This window comes from Schistocerca gregaria, chromosome 3 (genome assembly GCF_023897955.1).
Source record: "Schistocerca gregaria isolate iqSchGreg1 chromosome 3, iqSchGreg1.2, whole genome shotgun sequence".
NCBI classification, from domain to species: domain Eukaryota; kingdom Metazoa; phylum Arthropoda; class Insecta; order Orthoptera; family Acrididae; genus Schistocerca; species Schistocerca gregaria.
The window spans coordinates 275499247-275521451 of NC_064922.1; the positions used below are offsets into that span (position 1 = coordinate 275499247).

At 42.6% G+C, this 22205-nt stretch overlaps 1 protein-coding gene across 2 annotated transcripts in view; it reads right to left on the reverse strand.

The window, feature by feature from the left end:
• Positions 1–22205, reverse strand: part of LOC126354785 (proton channel OtopLc-like) — a 223333-nt gene that overhangs the window by 12957 nt on the left and 188171 nt on the right. For both annotated transcript variants that reach the window (XM_050004692.1, XM_050004693.1), the window contains exons 9-10: positions 16250–16475; positions 6524–6777 (exon numbers count right to left, since the gene is read on the reverse strand). In XM_050004692.1, the coding sequence (XP_049860649.1) occupies positions 6524–6777; positions 16250–16475 (480 nt within the window). The remainder of the gene's footprint in view (positions 1–6523; positions 6778–16249; positions 16476–22205) is intronic.

Genomic DNA, 22205 nt, shown 5'->3' on the forward strand with positions numbered 1-22205 from the left:
AAGTCCCATAGTGCTCAGAGCCATTTTTTTTTTGTCAATCACACAAGCTCTCAAATAGGGCTTGAAATGTTGTGAGATGTTGTTGGTGTCTATGAGGGTACTTGTTTTTGTGTAGCTCTGCTGCCTCTTGAGTGTTTCCATCTGCTTGGCCGTATACAAACATCATCTCGACATGAATACCGGACCATTCTGCTGTTTATAGTAGCTGCGTCAATGACACAGCCTGTAACACGCAAGGAACATACAGCTCGTGGTCGGAGGAACTTTCATTCGTCAGTGCCGTCTACGTAGAAACGACGCATTTCCGGACAGAGTTCAGAGGACCTTTCTTCCCAGCAGTTTTATTAATGTCCACCCTGCATCTTGCTTCCAGTAGGAAGTACGTTACGCGAGAAAAACCGTGAAGGATTCAGAAGGGGATGCGGAAACCAAATGACTCTTCAGGTGCTGAGGGGGTGTGAAGTTACTTCAGTGGTTAAAACTAGAATAAAATGTACAAAGGCCTTGGCAGTAAGAGCCCACTAATCGTTGTGACGGTGCACGTCCTGTGGCTCTGGGTGCATGTACTGATTCGGTTGGGTTGTGCTCTCACCTGAGGTAAGTTGGCCAACAGCTGTTGTAACCGATTTTTAATATCTGGATAGTGGCATTAGGACGGAGCTTACATTGCAACTTGTATCACAGATGCTGTATCGGATTCAGATCTGGGGACCTTTCTGGCCACAGGAATACTTCAACATCATGCAGACAGTGCATAAAGTAGCATGTGTCGACAAATATTACCCTGTTGAAAAATGACACTGAGATTGTGTCTCATGAGAGATAACACATAGTGATGCAGGATGACTGAGACGTACCGTTGTGCTGTCAGAGTTTCCTAAGTCAGTACACCAGCCGGAAGTGATATCGTATGGTTCCCTACAGCATGGCGCCACAGGAAACAACTGAGCTTATCCAAAACAGTGGAATAATGGGACCTCTCCCGAGATCGCTGGCATACTCACTGACTATTGTTATTAGTGTAGAGCAGAAATGCGATTCACCGCTGAACACAACGGAACGCCATCGATCGTCATGTCTACTGCTCGCGGAATCACGATAAACGCAGTCGATTTTGTTGTGATGTTAACGACAGTCTATGCAACGATGGTAACTGTGTAGTCCAGCTACTCCTAGTTTCCGACCATGGTGTGTGGGGGCTTAGATTCTAATAGGGAGTTCATTACTTGTTCTCGGATGCCAGCTGCAGGTTTGAAGGGATTATGATGAGAGCGCTGCACAATTGTGCGATCCTTTTCTCGAGGTGATGAAGCGTGGTCGACTGGAACCTTAAAGAGTATGCCTGTCCTCACATCCCCGTGGAGACCAACATCGGACCACTGTCACATGCGAAAGCTCTAAAAATATGGATATTGCACTATTCGACCAGCCGGCCAAAAGGAGGGAGCGACAAGGCTCGTCTCTTAATTGCTTAAGGTGCTGATAACATGGTCTCGCACGAATAGCCCGCATAATCGTGTTCTTCACAATGTCACTCAACACCTGGCGTCATTCACACCTCTTACCTACCCTACCAGGACCGATAACTACACTAAACACGAAAAACGTAACATGGTCTGGTATGTAAGTTTAACAGTTGACATATCCACCGACAGTGTGCACATGTACGAAGTTACGAGGGGCTTTCAATAAGTAATGCAACTTTTTTTTTCTGAAAGCAGGTAGGTTTTCTTCAGGATTATAATATTCCATTTTAAGATGCTTGTTTTTTAAGTAAGGTCCGTTTTGTTGTAGACACTAGTAGTTCTCGCGCATACCACAAGGAGGGCGTGCGTCGTGTACCGGCATGCCTCAGGAAGAACAGTGCTCATTTTCAGCTCTGTAGCTGACCTGTACGGTCCTGGTCCGTGCTTGCAAAATGTTTAAGACAATCAACTCACCCGCAGCGTGTCAGGTTCGATTAGTTATAAGGTTTTCGTCAGCAAGGACCCTGTCTGCTGTAGAAATTCATCGGCAGATTTGCGGAGTGTACGGTGATGCTGTTATGGGTGAAAGCAAAGTGCGTAATTGGGTAAGAGAATTCAAAGATGGCCGTGACATTGTCCATGATGAGGGCCGCTCTAGTCGCCCTTCTTTGATTACAGAAGGTTTAGTGGCTTCTCTTGATGCGAGGACTCGTGAGAAAAGGCGCTTCACAATAACAGGTCTCTCAAACGAATTTCCTTACGTGCCGAGAACTGTGTTTTACAGCTTTGTTTCTGAACACCTAAAGTTTTGGAAACTGTGCTCCCACTGGGTCCCGAAACTCCTAACAGAGGACCAGAAAAACCGAAGATTTGAGTGCGATGAAGTTCTTGACTCATTATCACGAAGAAGGTGGCGGCTTCTTGAGTCAGATCGTAACTGGAGACGAAACATGGATTTCGCATATCACGCCCGAATCGAAGCAACAGAGCATGGAATGGAGGCACACACACTCGCCTGTAAAGGTGAAGGCCAAACAGACTGTCCCAGCGCAAAATGATGTTTTCGGATAGGCATGGTGTTTTGTTGGTCCACTTCGTGCAACGAGGAACCACCATCAATGCAGAAGCATACTGCCAAACTCTGAGAGAGCTACGCAGAGCGATTCAAAACAAAAGACGCGGCGTTATGACAAAAGCAGTTGTCCTTTTCCATGACAATGCTGCAGGTCAGACCCGTGATTTATTGGACAGTTATGGCTGGGAAGTTTTAGACCACCCACCCTACAGCCCAGATCTTGCGCCGAGCGATGACCATCTGTTCCTCCTCCTCAAACAACACCTCAGTGGCAACCGTTACAATGACGACGACGACGTGAAAACGGCAGTAAACTCTTGGTTATCGGAGCAGGCAGCAAGTTTTTGTGAAGAGGGTATTTTAAAATTGGTTGAGAGGTATATACGTGTTTCAATAAACTTGGCAACTATGTCGAAAAATAGCGTGAAGTATGTACTTTCTGAAAATAAATGTACTTGTTTGAAATATCCTTTCCTTGTGTACTTAAAAAACAGGCCTCGTATTTGCCACTCATTTGGCTACAGAACCCTATTTTGAATGTAATGACCGTTTAATGCTGCAGCCTTACGCCACCTTACTGACAGGGCATGTATACCCTCATGGTACCACCCGATTGGCTGCTGTTCGGAGCCAGCATCTTGCTGTGTCAATAACGTCCCCATCATCCACGCACAGTATCCTGCGGACTGCATCTTTCATTGGGCCAAGCAGATGGAGGTCAGAAAGTGCAAAATTCGGACTGTACGGTGGATGAGGAAGAAGAGTACAGTGAAATTTGAACAGCTCCTCTCGGGGCTGCGTAGGCTCGTGTGAGGCCTTGCGTTGTCATGAAGAAGAAGTTCATTTCCATTTTCATGGCGACAAACATGCTGAAGTCGATTCTTCACTTTCTTGATGGCAGTACAATACACTTCAGAGTTGGTCGTTGCACTGTGATGGAGAACGTCAAACAGAAGGACCCCTCCAGAGTTCCAGAAGACCGTCGCCATTACTTTACCGGCTAAGGGTGCGGCTTTGGACATTTTTTTCGGAGGAGAGATTGTGTGGCACCACTCCATGGATTGCCGTTTTGTTTCCAGTTTGAAGTGATGAAGTGTTTCATCGCTTGTGAGGATGTCGCACAAAAATTTGTCACAGTCATCCTTGTAACGTGCAAATCATTCCGCATAGATGGCACTTAATTTTTCTTTATGGTCTTCTGTTAAGCGGTGGGGAACCCAGCGGGAGCACAGCTTTGAGTACCCAGGCTGGTGGGAGAGTGTGGTAGCCCTACCAACATAGACGTCCAGTTGTGCAGCGAAGTTTTGATTGTGTTCGGAAGGACAGTCTCCGCACGTTCCAACACTCATCCACGCACAGTATCCTGCGGAGTGCATCTTTAATTGGGCCAAGCAGATGGAGGTCAGAAAGTGCGAAATTCGGACTGTAGGGTGGATGAGGAAGAAGAGCACAGTGAAATTTTAACAGCTCCTCTCGGGGCTGAGTAGGCTCGTGTGAGGCCTTGCGTTGTCATGAAGAAGAAGTTCATTTCCATTTTCATGGCGACAAACATGCTGAAGTCGATTCTTCACTTTCTTGATGGCAGTACAATACACTTCGGAGTTGGTCGTTGCACTGTGATGGAGAACGTCAAACAGAAGGACCCCTCCAGAGTTCCAGAAGACCGTCGCCATTACTTTACCGGCTAAGGGTGCGGCTTTGGACATTTTTTTCGGAGGAGAGGTTGTGTGGCACCACTCCATGGATTGCCGTTTTGTTTCCAGTTTGAAGTGATGAAGTGTTTCATCGCTTGTGAGGACGTCGCACAAAAATTTGTCACAGTCATCCTTGTAACGTGCAAATCATTCCGCATAGATGGCACTTAATATTTCTTTATGGTCTTCTGTTAAGCGGTGAGGAACCCACCGGTAGCACAGCTATGAGTACCCAGGCTGGTGGGAGAGTGTGTTAGCTCTACCAACATAGACCTCCAGTTGTGCAGCGAAGTTTTGATTGTGATCCGAAGGACAGTGTCCGCACGTTCCAACACTCCAGGAATCACAGCTATGTGCGGCCAGACGTCACGCGGGGATTCTGCCCAATCTTGCAATGCTGACAGACGCCTCAAACTACAATTCATCGTGCTTTTGTTCACAGCCAGGTCTCTGTAGACATTCTGCAAGCTCATATAAATATCATCGATGCTCTGGTTTTCCGCCAGGAGAAACTCAATGACAGTCCTCTGGCTGGAGCGCACCTCCGTTGCAGACGACACTTTGAAGGTTAAGCACAGCGCCGCCAAGTATCGGAACATCATAAAACAGTTAGGGCTGAAGCTGGAATGTTCCAAGATATCGCATGACTAATTCCGCATTTTTTCAACTGAAATTAGTCGAGAAAAAGTGTTGCATTACGTCCCTTGTACATTAACATCTGATCATGTCTTCTGGGTGCTTACCTTTTTTGTCAGTCACCTTATCTCACGATATAGGCATGGAGCCAATATTAGTGATTCAAAATCTTCCTTTAATTAGCGTTTTTCTCGTTCGAAATTCGTGGCTGGGGTAGAAAAGCGGGAAATTGAGAGTGGTACACAAAGAGCTCTGGGGCTCGTAGTATAGTGTGGCTAGTGGAGCATGCACTCATTCTCATAAATTAAGGATAACTGCAGAATGTGGTGCCACAGAACGTGGTACTACGAAAAACTGGCGCATAGGGAACACACACGACACAGTTATATACGTCCACGGTATTGGTGACAAGTTGAGAAAACCGTCACGAGAGACATGTGCTACAAAACGCCACTGTTTCCTGCGCATGTACGCCAATATCATTATGGGATATGATCACCATTCACACGTACACAGGCCGCACAACGGGTTGGCATAAAGCTGCTGGGGTATAGCCGCATTCTTGCACCAGTGCCTGTCGAAGCTCCTGAAGTGTCGTAGGGGTTTGAAGACGTCGACCGAGAGCATCCCATCCTCCACGATGGCAGCTCTGTGGGGCCGTGAGTTATCATCCATCAGGATGAATGTGGGACCCACTCCACCCCTGAAAATACGGACATACTGGTGCAAAATGACGTCCCAACACACCTGACCTGTTATAGTTCCTCTATCAGACATGCAAGTGTGTACGTGCACCATTCATAATCCTACCTCACACCATCAAACCAAAACCTCCATATAGGTCACTTTGAAGGACATTAAGCAGTTGGTATCTGGTTCCTGGTTCACGCCAAACGAAACTCCGGCGAGACTCAGAGTTCACACTATAACTGGACTCGTCCGTGAACATAACATGGGGCCGCTGTTCCAATGACCATTTACTGTGTTCTTGACACCAGGTTTTACGGGCTCTCCTGTGACCAGAGGTCAGTGGAATGCTCCTTGCAGGTCTCCGGGCGAACAAACCATGTCTGTTCAGTCGTCTTTAGACTGTGTGTCTGGAGACAACTGTTCCAGTGGCTGCGGTAAGGTCCGGAGCAAGGCTACCTGCAGTACTCCGTGGCCGTCTGCGGGCACTGATAGTGTGATATCGGTCTTCTTGTGGTGTTGTACACTGTGGACGTCCAGTACTGTAGCGCCTGGACACGTTTCCTGTCTGCTGGAATAGTTGCTATAACCTTGAGATCACACTTTGTGGCATACGGAGGGCCCGTGCTACGACCTGCTGTGTCTGACCAGTCTCCAGTCGCCCTAGTATTCTACCCCTCATAACGTCATCAATTTTCAACCCACAGTCACCATTAGAAATTCTGAAAACATCTGGACACTTACTCGCTGCATCGTACTCTGACATGCACCAACACACCTCTGCTTATGTGGACTGCTGCCAGCGCCACCGTGCCACGACCGCAGGTCAAATGCGCCACACGGTCCTACCCCGAGGTGATTTAAACCCACAAACCGCCCACCAGAGCGTTGTTTTACCGTGTATCAGCATTATCGTTAAATTAGGTATAACAAGTGCTAAATTAGGTATAACAAATGCTACTAACTCTAGGTGGCGCATGCGCCACATGCTGAGCAGCGTGGCTACGACGGCGGCCGAGTAGAGCGTGAGCTCGCAGGCGTTGACCTGGAGCAGCGCGCGGTCGCGGCTGAGCACGCAGAACAGGATGAGCGACAGGATGGTGAGCACGAGCACCAGAACGCCGGCGAACAGCCCCTTGTGCGCGCTCGCGCAGTCCACCGAGATCTGCTGGCCCGACTGCCCGCCGGGGTGCAGCGCGGGCTGCAGCGCCGACGGCGCCTGCCACACAAGCACGGATTCACTTCTTGTGCCGACTACACAGGAAGCTGCAGAGGTACACTGAAATAATGCTGCAACACAAGAACGTACAGATAAACAGATGAGAAAACTCAAGAACTTCGTTCTTGGTCTTCCAGTCTTACTGTGCCCTCTTGGTTCATACATGTTGCATATTACCCGTCTTTCCCTATAGTTCACCTTTATTAGTCACAGGATTTCGAACATCTTTCGCCATTTTACACGGTCGAACGCTTTTTAAGGATCCAAATATCCTATGAACATGTACTTTCTTCAATCTTGCTTCTATTATCAGTCGGAACGTCAGAAGTACCTCTTTGGCTCGTTTACCATTCCTTAAAACAAACTGATCGTCATGTAACAGATCCTCAATTTTCTTTTCCATTCTTCTGTATATTATTCTTGTCAGCAACTTGGATGTATCAGCTGCATGGCATTGCAAGAAATTTTTTTAGAAAAGTACACACAGATATTAAAATACTTTATACACTAGCATGCGCTCTGGTCGTCCTTCGTCATGCGAAATGGCTGTCTCCTTCTGGTGTGTTCAGTTACCTCTGTTGCTGTAGCTCCTTAGTTCCTGTTAACGACTGTACATGAACTTGCAGAGGACAGTTACTACTGAGCCTTGAAAACAAGATGGTGTTTAAAACAAAGCTTGTTTCGATTTAACTACTGATGTGTCGACTATGGTGTTATTTATCACTTGCAATGACTTCTGCACATCTTATTGTAGCATTTCTGAAGATGGTCTACGAAGTATATTATAACAACAGTGACTGTGACCATTTCATGATAAAAACGATATTATAAAAGTTATTTTGGTGAATTAAGAATTAAAATCGATACTTAAATCGGAATATACTTTGTTTTGACCGCTGTGCACAGTAGAGTTGACTATGATGGCGTGTTTTAACTGCCCTATGCAATGCTGTGCACAGTGGTTAACAAGGTACAAGGACCTATAGCAATAGAGATAGCTGGAAACACCGCACCACGTCACACGCCAAACTGAAAGAATTTTTATATAGATGTGTACTTTTGTAAGATGGTTTCTAAATTGTGACTGTAGTTTGAAAATAAGGTTTGTAACTCGATACATGTAGCTTCATGTTGTGACTAGCAATGATATCTGCTCAACCTTTTGATATTTCTGAACGTACTTCTCTACCTGTCGTTTTATAGATTCTCCTATCCTCCTTAACAATTATTTTCTCAGATACCTGGATCTCTGAAAATTCCTTACTTAAATGCACCTAAAATGCAGTAATGTACATGTTTCTGTCATCACTATGCCAGAACATACGGCTTGTCTCTACTTCACTCAGTATCCCACTCCAAAATAACACGAATCAACTCCTTGAATCTTTTTAGAAACTTACATCTACCACCATCAATGTTTCCTCCAATCGTTTGCCTTCCATTATTCGCAGCTCTTTCAGTCAAATGGTTGCCTCTCATTTCGTGAAGTCAACCGCTTGAAAACGACCTTGGGAGCCGAACTGCACGTGCTGCTCGAAAATAAAAGCACTGCTGGTGTTGTTGTTTAAATCCTCCTAACAGCCTCTGTGTAACTCCAGTTAAAACGACCTCTTCGAACGAGACGGTACATTTCACTGATTTTGTATCGATAGCATTAGATTTCAAATCGTCATGCGGCTAAACAGATATAGAATGTATAGAATAGTCGTAGTTTTCCTACATCGGTTATACGGATTTTTTAAAATTCTTATTTCGTTCCAGTCTGGAGCGAGCGGGGGGGGGGGGGGGGGGGGGGTTGAGGACTATCAGGTACAATAATCTGTTCTTCAGACAAGAGCATTCTTAAAAATATAAGAAAGATCAGAAAAAAATCTGGACTGTTTATCGTTTTTAAATTAAAAACATGATGAAAAGCTAAAGGGAATTTTCATTTTACTATTCGTCCTCAAGACATTATTAAAGACATAAATTTCCTGTATGACTCCGAGATCATTGTGCATAAAACCATCCTGGTCGCAAAAAAATTTCCCTCTGTATTATGCTGCTTCGTCTATTGGGCCAGCGGAGATCCTGCTGGTTTTGCGGCAAACGACTTGCCTCAGGAAGCGAATTGGTTCTTTCGCAAGATGCACCTGCCTTCCAAAATATTTGAATTTAATAATCAAATTGTTTAACTTTTTTATAATCTGCATTACAAGTTCACATACACTGACGAAAAAAATGACAACACCAAAAAATAATTTATGTAGAATAACGAAATTTTGGGAGTACATTTGTTTAGATAACCTATTTAAGTGATTGACACTGTAAGATCACAGGTTAATGTAAGCGCGAAAAGAGCCATTGCAAATGCGAAATGCTGGTACATTAGTAACGGGAATAGCCGCCACAATCTTGAATGCAAGGATGCAAATGTGCACGAATTGTGTTATACAGTTGTCAGTTGTCAGATGTCAGTTTGTGGAATGGAGTTCTACGCCTCCTCAGTTCGTCGGTCAGTGTGGGGACAGTTTTTAATGCTGTTTGTGGATGACGTTGGAGTTGACCTCAGATAATGTCTCATATCTGCTTGGCTGGAGACAGACCTGGTATTCCAAGGGCCAAGGCAACATGTCGACACTCTGGAGAGCATGTTGGGTTACAACAGCAGTATGTGGGCGAGTGTTACCTTTTTGGAAAACATCCCCTAGAATGATGTTCATGAATGGCAGCTTAACAGGTCGAATCGCCAGATTGACGTACAAATTGGCAGCCAGGGTGCGTCGGATAACAACGAGAGCGCCCCTGCTGTCATACGAAATAGCACGTCAGACCGTAAGCCCAGATATAGGTCCAGAGCGTCTAGCATGCAGACAGACTGATTACCATGTGTTGCGGCCACATGTAGTAAGCGTTGCTTCACACAGTGGAGAATGGCAAAACAGAGGCACGCCGGCGACCCAGACGTTGCGAAGTAGGTAGGCACAGATAGCGTTGCTGACAGCAGCAGTCTACCAACAGAATGACGCAAGGACACACACAGACTGAGCGCTGAGCGAAGCCTGGAGAATGCTGAGTAAAGGGAAGTGAGGCCCGCACGCAAAGTTACGCTGCAATGTATTGCGGGAGTAATAACAAAAAGCTATTTCCGAGGGTAAAAAACGTCCTCCTGCCGGATATAAATAGTGGAGCGTAGGCAGCAACAGACAGAAGCCATTAGGAAGCAGTTCGGATCTGAGGCCGGACGTGGTGTGTGTCTGAATGTTCAATCTTCGTAGGTGACATTTCAGGAAGTCTGTTCCAGCTCACAGGAGTCTTCCGTTCGCCGCCAGATGTCAACTTCAGATCTGGAGGCCGGCTCGAGTTCGGTCGGCACCGTGGCTGACTAACTAGAGCGAGAACTTCCAGCAGGACCGGCCGCAGCGCGGTCTTGGTCACAGGGGCCACTGGAGACTGACGCCTGGACTTCACACGGCAACCCGGCCTCACGGCGCGCGGTCTGTCCATGACTGGACCTCCCAGACATCGCGACTGCCGCCGGTGCAGCAGGCGTTGGCAGCTGACCTCACGGCGACGAGTTCATCTCAATCACAGGGCATCCTGGCTTCAGCGGAGCACTGGTGGCCTGAGGCTCCCGAGTGCGATCAGCGGTGCGCGTTGCGCGCATTGTCGGAGAATCTACACAGCAGCAGCCAGGCGCAAGGATCCACAGGGCTGGACAGCGACGATAAGGGAGAAATTGTGAAGGAAGTTGAATAAATCATTGTAAAATTCCGCGCCATCTCAGTCTTTCGGGCAGCCAGTGCGTCTGCTGCTAACAAGTGGTGCAGAAGTCATAACATGTGGTTTGGGGTCAGTAGAGTGCGTTCTACAGAGCGTTTGGCTCGGAGCTCTCTTTGAAGTAAACGACTTATAACAGCTCTTTGTGTCACTGTGGTGCCAGCAGCTAGTCAAATTGCGGCTGCAGATGTAGTAAGACGCTCCAGAGCCATACACCGAGTACAATGGTCTTCCCTCCTCGTAGTGCCATGTGGCCGTCCGGAGTGCGGTCATCTTGTGACCGTACATGCTCGTGACCACCGCTGCCATCAGTCATTTACGTTGGCTGCATTGTTTCCAAGTATTTCTGCATTATTCCAGAACGAACATCCAGCTTCTCATAGTCGTATTACACGAACTCCTTTAAACTCAGTGAGGTACTAATAATAACGTCTTTGTCGCCTCAAAGGTACTTCTGTCTAACATAAACTCTCAAAGATAACTAACGGTCACGACCGCTACATCGTGTATTAAAAAAAAAAAAAAAACTGATTTGCATCCTCACAGTGGCGCTGCTATTGTCACTCACGACTGGCACGAAATTTCAACAGACATCATCCTTAAGATGCAGAAACTCGCCTACCAAATTTCGTTTACGTCACAAAACTCCTTCCTGGTGTTGCGATTTTTTTTCCGCCAGTGGATTTAGTGTTTGTTTGATTAAGTTTTAGTTGATAGGGCACAGTTTTTTATTTTTTGGACTCGCGTAATTATAACGGAAAGTACCACATTTGTATTCACAATTTTTCAGTAACAAAAAATGTGTTTAGTGATAAAGTTCATGGTGCTATTGTCGACAGTTCCCTTGACCACGAATGCATTACCTATCGGCACCTCAATGAATGCTCCATCCCTTGCAACCCTTTAGAACACTTTCCTTTATACAGGTTGCTATTCTGAACAGTGGAAATCTTCAAAAAATCCCACTTTTTCTCAAGCTGCACAAGTCGCCTATTGTATTTCCTTTTACCGTCCCAACAGCCTCACCTTAGTGTTTATCAAGGTATTCGAATCCATCCTCTCTGACGAATCCATGAACACTTTAATCAACACCATCCCAACATCTTGTCTGGTGACCAGCTCCTGTACCTCATTCATCTCATATTCCACCAGTTCGAAAATTGTAAATCTAATATTTTTGTCTCCCTTGAGCCCTAGACAAAACCTATGACCACACATGGCATTAGGGTCTCCTATTCAAATTTCAAGCCTTCGCATCTAATAGCCCATCCTTTGTCACTATTAACAACACCAATTCCCAAGCTTTCCATCCCACTGCAGGCGTGCACCAAGGCTCTGTCCTCTCTCCGCTCCTTTATCTCGTCTACGCTGCCGATATGCACAAACCACCTCCGTTAATATACAAACATCACTATGTTAATGACACCGCTTTTCACGCCTTCTATCCCATATTTCAGAAAACCTGACGATCGCTCAAAATGCATCTCAACCAGTTTACCTCCAGGTGCAATCAATGGCTTCTCAAGATCAACTTCTTCGAAACATAAGCAGTAATTATAGGACTGACCAGCCGCACCTTCCGTCTCCATGTCTTTATCTTATCATTTCTGACCGTCATATCCAGCTGACTAATTCTCTAAAATACCTTGCGGAGTCCTTACGTCTCAATTACTTTTACTTTACCACTTACGACCGTCATATACAGTTAACTAATACCCTAAAATATACATTAATATACCCTGTGTAGCCCTCGACCAGCAACTGATGTGGAAATCTCACCTATTAAACATCCAACAGAAAGCCCACAACAGACCAAAACTACTGGAATTACTAACTGGTCGAGCTTAGAGATTAAAACCCTTCACTACACTCAACAACTATAAACCCTTGATCTGACTCATCCTCTCCTATGCGTATGTTGCTTTGGTATCCGCCCCATCAGTTATGTAACTCTCAACAACTCCTTGAACATCCTGTATTTCGCCTAGCTCGCCACATCTGTTTTCATCTTACCCTACATGGATCCTCTACCATTTCAACAAATCCCACCCCTCCTTACCCACACCGAACACCCTCGCCTATTCTACACTGCGTTCCAATAACTGTACTGTTTCCTCTTTGATCACCAATCCCGGTATACTTGGGCGCCTTTACAAGCACAGCCTATCGTCCCTATACCAACACTTACGACACAGCCAATGCACTGCACCTTCAACGGACTACCATACAATGAGACTCACCCTGATATTTATCCGGCCTACGAACTATAACTCTTCCCTATCTACCCTTATCCACATAATCGTTCCTCTCTCCTTTTTCTTCCCATCCATTTGCTCTTGATGCCACTAACCGGTCCAAACACCAAGCTCCTCATTTTCTGTCTTGTCGTATATGTCAGAAGTTATCATTGTGCAAAAAGTATAGAAACAAAAAAGTTTTGTGTAGAGAAACATAAAGAAGCATGTGCCTGTGAGCTTAAATTAAATAAAGGCAAATTTATAATTGTAACTGTACATAGGTCCCCATCGGGAAATTTTCATCTATTTCTGAAAACAATTTAGACTACTTGTTGTGCTATCTGTCAGGCAGGGGGAAGCAAATTATTATTTGTGAGGACTTCAATGTAGAGTCTCTCAAAGAGGGTAATAGGAAAAATGACCTTGAAGTATTACTCGGTTCTTTCAATTTGACCCCCATTATTTAATTTTTCCTACTCGGGTGGTAAAGGATAGCAGCTCACTGATAGATAACTTCTTTATAGACCAAGAGAAGTTTAACCAGATAAATGCTCAGCCTGTTGAGAATGGTCTTTCTGATCATGGTGCACAGCTAGTTACAATATATGACATAGCTCCATTCAGCAATACTAAACAGTCCTCCAAAGCAGTACGTTCAGTCAACGATTTAACAATTGCGAATTTCATGGAAAGCCTACAGCAGTTAGACTGGGATGAGGTGCACTGTGTACCTGATGCCAGTTTAAAATATAATTTATTTCATGACACTTTTGTATTTGAAAACTGCTTCCCCAAGAAAATAGTTAAATATACTTGTAAGAAACCATCTAACAAACCATGGCTTACTAAGGTATAAAAATATCTTGTAACGGGAAAAGGGAAATGTATCTGTCAGCAAGAAAGAGTAGTGACCCATAAACTATCAAACATTATAAAAACTACTGTGCCATATTAAGAAAAATTATTAAAGAGTCCAGAAGTATGTGTATCATGTCTGAAATCAGCAACTCTGATAATAAAATTAAAACTATTTGGAATATTATTAAAAGAGAAACAGATCAACCAAGAGCACAGGAAGACAGTATTACCATCAAATTGAATGAAAACTTTATGAACAAAAAGTCAGAAGTTGAAAATATTTTTAATAATCATTTTCTAAATATTGTGGATATAGTAGGATCCAGGTGTTCATTAGAAGATGCTAGACTGTTAATGAAAGAGGTCATACCTTTGCAATTTGATACAATTGCAATCTTACCCACTTCTCCCTCTAAAATTAGGAAAATAATAAACTTGCTCAAAAGCAAAAACTCACATGGAAATAGCATTTCCAGCAAAATACTAAAAGCTTGTTCTCGTAAGCCACCTGTGTAATAGCTCTCTGGAACAGGGCATTTTCTCTGATGGACTGAAATATGCTATTGTTATACCTTTGCATAAAAAGGGGATAGATCTGATGTCAACAATTACCATCCAATATCCCTTCTAGCAGCTTTATCCAAAATTTTTGAGAAAGTAATGTATTCAAGAGTAGCTTCACATATCTGTAAAAATGAAGTACTAATGAAATGTCAGTTTGGTTTCCAGAAAGGATTTTCAACAGAAAATGCCATATATGCTTTCACCAATCAAATTTTGAATGATCTGAATAACCGAACACCAACCATTGGGATTTTTTGTGACCTCTCAAAGGCTTTTGATTGTGTAAATTATGAAATTCTGCTAGACAAGCTCAAGTACTGTGGCATGAGTGGGACAGTGCACAAATGGTTTAATTTGCACCTAACTGGAAGAGCGCAGAAAGTTGAAATAAGCAGTTCTCATAATATGCAAAGATCAGCACATTCCTCAAACTGGGGAACTATCAACAATGGGGTTCCACAAGGGTCGGTCTTGGATCCTTTGTTGTTCTTAATATATATTAATGACTTGCCATTCTATATTCAGAAAGAGGCAAAGTTAGTTCTCTTTGCTGATGATACAAGTATAGTAATCACACCTGACAACCAAGAATTAACTGATGAAATTGTCAATAATGTATTTCAGAAAATTACTAAGTGGTTCCTTGTAAACGGACTCTCACTGAATTTTGATAAGACACAGTACATACAGTTCCGTACAGTAAATGGTATGACGCCATTAATAAATATAGACCTTAATGAGAAGCATATAGTTAAGGTAGAACATTAAAAATTTTTAGGTGTGTCCATTGATGAGAGATTAAATTGGAAAAACACACTGATGATCTGCTGAAACGTTTGAGTTCAGCTACTTATGCAATAAGGGTCATTGCAAATTTTGCTGATAAACATCTTAGTAAATTAGCTTACTACTCCTATTTTCACTCATTGCTTGCATATGGCAACATATTTTGGGGTAATTCATCACTGAGGAATAAAGTATTTATTGCACAAAAGCGTGTAATCAGAATAATAGCTGGAGTCCACCCAAGATCATCCTGCAGATATTTATTTAAGGATCCAGAGATATTCACAGTAGCTTCTCAGTATATGTAGTCTCATATGAAATTTGTTATTAACAACCAAACCCAATTCAAAAGTAATAGCAGTGTGCATAACTTTGGCACAGAAAGGGGTGAATTATACTGCTACTAAAGTCTTTGGTCACTTACCAAATAGTATCAAAAGTCTGACAGATAACCAACAAGTATTTAAGAAGAAAGTGAAAGAATTTCTGAGTGACAACTCCTTCTACTCCATAGAGGAACTTTTAGATTTAAATTAAGAAAAAATTAAAAAAATAAAAAAAAAAAAAAAAAAAATAAAAAAGTTGTTATATTAACTTAATTATGTTGTTAAATTAACTTAATTATGTCATGTATTGGAAAATTTGACTCGTTCCACATCATTACGAAATATCGTATTCATGATCCACGGAACTAGTATTAATCTAATCTAATCTAACCTCTAATCTACGATCCACCCCAACACCTACCTTCATCTCCACATTTTTCCTACATAACAGACCGCTGTATTTTTCTACCCACACCACTCAATTCTATAGAAGTCATTCCCTCCTCCCCAGATCATTTCTCCCAGAGCAATTTCTTCAGTTTTTTAAAAGAATGTCAACTTTCGGCGATGTATTTTTTAAAACGTATGTGTTTTTGCTTTCTGGCTCTTAGTTCTTTCATTTTAATTTTAAAATAAAAGCAACAGTCATAATGTTTCTTATTAATAATTTTGAAGTTTAAAAGCATCTGTAAATTTTTCATCTGTTAATAATATTTGTTTTCGTCTTTGTTATATTTTTTAAAAGCTTTTAGCTGAAGAGCGGAATTATGTATCCCTAGCAGCCTACCCCCGCCAACAGTGGCGAATAGGATGAGTTAACATCCGACATAGATACTGCACTTTATATATCAGAAATCAGTTTAAAAGACGGCACAGGAGACTAGCAAGAAATATGTCATCATTATGAAGTGTATATAGTATGTGGATGGGGCGTCAGTATACCTTGGTAGTGCTGATCTTGTTGCCGTAGGCGCCAGAGTAGCTCTGTCGGCCCCTGGAGTAGGCGTTGACGTCCTTCCACATGGCGTAGAGGATGACGGCGCAGATGAGCGAGTACTCGATGGTGCAGGGGAACAGGAAGGGCGACGCGTTCTGCACCAGCGAGCCCATGATGTTGGAGCGACGGCACTCGCGCAGGTCTTGGAGACCCTTCAGTCGACCGAATTCGCTGCAACGCAGTGTGACCACCGCACATGAGACTTCACGGTATATAATTAATTGTCTGACGCTGCTAGAAAATACAGCTATTACAAGAAAGAGAAGTCAATGGCGTGGTTATAAGAGGCTACATACAAAGTTTCAATTATGAAGTCGATAAAACAAACTTCCTAAATAATTTTTAATTTTTGTAGAGGTACATGTCTGGAGACCTGAAACACAATGAAATGCCCATTCCATAGTACTCCATTAGAAGCAGAAAAACAAAATAGCTCAGCCCTCTAATAACGTGGAGTATCGTTCGAAAAATCAATTTCTGTATTTGCTGCTACAACTGAAGATGAAGTGGTGCACTGTTGGCGATCACTTCCAACACCGTATTACCTAGTGTTTAGGTGACGGACTCTTCCAGTGTGATCAAACATGTCTGAACGACAAAGAAGAAAGAACCTTCAACATCGCAGCGCGTCAGCAATCGTTGGTTAATACTTTAAAAAACTAAAAACCAGCCTCGATTGCGAAAAAAGCACCTAGCGTTAAGTGTTAACCCAGGTTTCGGCGTAGATGACTACACCTTCTTGTTGTTGTTCTGAAGAAGGTGTAGTTATCTACACCGAAACCTGGGTTAACACTTAACACTAGGTGCTTTTTTGGCAATCGAGGCGGGTTTTTAGTTTTATAATACAAAGAAGAAAGTAGCAGACTATCTCTCTGTGAAGAACCAGGCAACAAGAGAACAGGAAACCCTGATGCTCGAAAACTGGCGTTTCATATTTAACACTCGTACTGCATAGCACAGTCACACATGCCGTTGGTGTTGGTTGCCCCTTTCCTCCTCTCACCTCCCGCCGGAACTGTCCCATCCTTGGCGAGGATAGGCCCACGGAATTATGCCAATGGGTAGCCACCTTATTTCTGGTTGGTATCTGTTAAGTACAACTCGGTATCTTCCTTAAGCTTGCTGGAAGGGATTGGAGTTAGACACTGAGCTATTGTTTCATCGTGTAACAGCTTTCGATAGATGTCCATAGAGAACTAAAATTCAGTTAAGCGCTCTGCAGCCACATTTACAGTTGTTTTTAAACAACGTTTACGTGTAGAACAAGGTTGGGGCCAGGGGCCGCCATTGTGTGTGAGAAGATGCATCCACGTGTGCATATAGATCCTATTCAGACGCGAACATTTTATATTAATCACAAGTTCTACATCTACACTCGCAAGCCACATTGCACCGTTTGGTTCAAGATACTTTGTATAGCACTATCCTCTCACACCTTTCCTGTACCATCCGTGAATAGTTAGTGACAAGAACAATGCAAGTAAGCCTCTGTATGAGCTAGACGCTCCAGTTTTAGCTTCAAGACTTTTTCGCGAGATGTATGTAGGAGGAAGGAATATAATAGTTGACCCTTTCAAAAACGTATGATTTCGTAATTTCAACCACAAACCAGACCGTCATGCAGAACGCCTCACTTGCAGCGTGTGCCACTGGAATTTTTTGATCGTCTCTGTGACGCTTTCGGGTTTACAAAACAAACTTCTAACGAAACACCCTACTTTCGTCTATTTTCTCTATCAATTCTATCTGGCACGGATCTCGTACTGACTAGCAACGTTAAAGTATCGGTCGAACCTACTTCCTTTATTGGTGGTCTACATTTCCTGAGGAATTTTCCAGTGGCTCTCAGTCCGACATCTTACGAAAGGATGGGCAAGAAAATCGGTCATGCCTATTTCTAAAGGAACCATTCCGGCATTTGCGTGGAGAGATGAGATGTAGGGAAATTATGGGAAACACAAATCTGAATGAAGGGACGGAAAATTGAACTGTAGCCCATCCTAAAGCGGGTCCAGTGTGTCAACCTGTCCGCCACCCCGTTTGTTATATTAATCCACCAGTTTAGTGTTTCTTGTATTGGCCTATCTCTGAAATAAATTCGTGTTTTTTCTTGAAAATTTGAAAGAGCTTTCTTTCTGTATTTGTGTGATGTAACGTGTTCATTTACGTTTTAGTTTTGATTCTTTGTCGGTAGCCATGCTTTCGTCGTCGAAGCTCTCCCTGAGTTGTATAAATGAAAATACCATCACTTTCAACTGTCACATTTAGTTACCTTGCATCCGTTTCTTTGGGAATATATTGTCTGAGTTAAAATAGTGGTGAACGTAGTCCTAATAGGCAGAAACTGTCCCGTGTACTGTATCTTGCATCCAGTGAGCCAAAATATGCTTCATTCTGTGTGCATAAAACTATGGGCTGAGTGAGTACTGACATGTGCAATAAATTTCTCATAGAATTCAAGGTGTTTTTCACCAATACACTATTTAACATGTTTTTCTCCCCCTTCTTTTACTCCAATTGGTCTGATTACAATAGATCAACATGCACAGAATCCTAGTACAGCTACCACATGTTAATTTTAAAGAGTTTGAGCGCATTATTTTCGTTGCTTTTGTCACTTACTGCCCTTCCTACTCACCGTGCACATAAGGCAAAATACATCTGTAGAACCACCTCCAATGTTCACGAATTTCTCTTAAGACTATATCGTTATTATCGCTATCTGTATTTCATTTGTATCACCAGTTCTTATATGACTTTTTGTGAAGAGCGATGGTACTCATATGTCTTAAAAACAAATAAATGAGAATCGTTTGTGATCATTGACCCTCTATCTTTTCTTAATATCTAGTATAAATTCAGTGTTAGTCCCTTCTCGTAATGTAACATGTTCCAACTATGTAACGAGAATTTAGAACAGAACACGAAATTAATAACTGCAGTGAGTCTTAGGTCATTCCATGTGCCCTCACATATGTCAATGGCCAATTTAATCGAAACAGATACAGATCTGTTCTAAATTCACATACTTCACATATGCTCAGTGACAGATAGGAGAGAGTTTGCCAGAAAGGGCTAGTCAGATAAAGTGAGACGTCCTCCCTGTCTTTTCATTAGGAGCTGCCATCCATCGGTTTTTGTACGCTACCACTTCCTTTTTCGACAACGTCAGTACCCAGGGAGCAGATGTTTGTTGTGCTTAGTTTAAAGGCTTGTTTGCTTCATAATTAATACATACCAAGCTCTACTAAACTATTTTGCTCCAGTTTAATTGTTATTTTTACCTACTTATAATAATGAAAGGGAAATGGTAAGCTGATGTTAGTTAATAATGCTTAGTAATACTAAATAAATGTAGCATAACTTTGGAATAGTCGCTTTTGGCGCGAATATTTGCTTTACAATGCAGAGTTTGCCAAAGTGGGATACATGTGGTTGAGAAAAACTGGATAGTGCACAATTTTAACCGACTAAACTCAATAATTTGCATAACTTACAAACAAAGCATTTTTTTTACTTTTTTAGTATGTTTGGAGTATGAAGATGAAAAAAATACAATATAACTATTATTTATACAAATGGTAGATGTGATTTTATTTGTTTTTATTTCGAATGGGAGGTAACGAAAAAGCAAAAGTTCATAAGTCCATATGTCAAGAAAATTATTGTTTTCTTATGTTGTATTAGTTCGTAAGGAAATTAAGAAGCGTATCATTATTTAAATATACCATAAATTAATTTCGTGTATTAAAAATTTAAATTCAAGGGAAAAACGTGAAAGAGCATATTACTATTACTTTATAAGCCATGAATGGAATCTCTTATTTTCTATTGATCTGTAAAGAAATAAGGAAATGCAGTAGGTGGTCATGCATGTAACTACAACTAATGTCTTTTGTATTCATGTTACTTTAGTTAGTCAACAAAAACACAACGAAACAATGTATTTTTATTAATTTCAAAAAAATGTTCAAATGTATATGAAATCTTAAGTGACTTAACTGCTAAGGTCATTAGTCCCTAAGCTTTCACACTACTTGACCTAAATTATCCTAAATACAAACACACACAGGACTCGAACCTCCGCTGGGACCAGCCGCACAGTCCATGACTGCAGCGCCCAAGACCGCTCGGCTTATCCCGCGCGACTTTATTAATATTTTCAGATTAATTGGTAAACGAAAAGTATACGAGAACTACAGAATGACAATCATGGAGATTGGAAAGTATTAATCATGGCCTTAAGGATGTTTTATAGGGCAAGATGGATTACCTGAAGCCATCCTAGGAATATGGAGTTCCACTTAGTACTCTACAAGCAAGAATATCTGTGCGATGTGGTTTGGGTCGATATCAGGCAACACGCTCTCTTCCACAAGAAGGAGAACTAATTGATCATGTCATTACTATCGAAAACAAATTGTTTGGCCTAAGCCTTAATGAACTGAGCGGGCTAGCCTATGAATCAGCCGAGAGAAATAACCCTCTTCGCACTTTCAGCAAACAGAAACACATGGCTGGTAAAGTAAGGCTTAAAACATATCTAAAACGCCACGTTTGAGTTTGCGTACTCGAGAACCCACGTCTATAGATCGTTCCATTCGGCCTGCTGTGCTCAAGTATTTTCACTTGTAAAGCAGATTTATGATAAGAACGACCTAACTCCGGACAGAATCTACAGTGTAAATGAAACAGGAATTATAAATAAGCCCAAGAAAACATTCAAATATTTGGCACTTAGAGGAGAAGGACAAGTTGGATGTCTCTCCTCGTCTGAACGAGGGGTTCTGGCCACTGCAGAAAATTGCATGAGTGCTGTTGGTGCTTCTTTATTGCCAGTAACGTTTGTTTTCCTTAGAGAAATGGCACTGCCAGAACTCTGGGACAAGGCACCACCTGAAAGTATTGCAGGATAAAGTTCATCTGGGTGGATGCGGAAGGTAAATTTCGTTAGATGGTTCGAGTCATTTATTTATTTTTCCCGACCATCAAGAGAAAAGCCTGTTCTTCTCTTGTTGGACGGTCATGCAAGACACAGAAAGAGGCTGGAAGTAACTGATTTCACTCGGAAGAGTAACGTCATAATGCCGAGGTTTCCGCCGCATACAGCACATCGATAGCAACTAGTTGCATGGCCCCTGTAAGCATATCCTATTTTGTTGAAGCAATTGGATTCGGAATCATCCAGGTCATGCTGTCATTATCAGCTAAGATGGGGAATTGTATGGCGCAGCATTAATCACGGCCGCCACTTTTCAAACAACCATAAATGGATTCTGTGGCATAGGAATTTTCCCTTTCAACTCAAATGTTGTCCCTTGGATGTATGTGGATGTATGCTCCAGCTTGTACTACCGACAGGCCAGTTAATCACTTGAACAGCAACCAACACCCTTGCCACACTTGATACAACCAATTTAGTACTAACAGAATAAAACTCTATGAGCGTGATCACAGACGTCAGTTGGGTAGACCGAGTACCTCAAAGTTAACATTCATTGCATCTTTGAGGAAAGTTTGAAAGCTTCCCTAAAAGCAGAGGAACTGAAACACAAATGACAAAGACGGGACTAAATAGCAATGCTGACTTCTTCTCTTTACTAACAACTGACTGATTCAGTAGCAGCTATGGAAAGAAATTTTCCAAGGTCATTAGAAATAGGAAACACTAAAAATTCCTTGGGAAAATGACAAAAATGCAATGTCATCCACATCAAGAAATTCTGGTCGAGTGGACAGCAATTCCGAGGAGGACGAGAACGATCGAGATGCCTAATATATCTGCTGCAATGATTTGTCCTCCAACTGAAAATCTCTGGGAGGTTAGATTAAGTGCTCTAAATGTGAAGGCTGGGCTCATGAAACTGGCAGTACTGTTGAACCAGATGACTGAAGAATGTG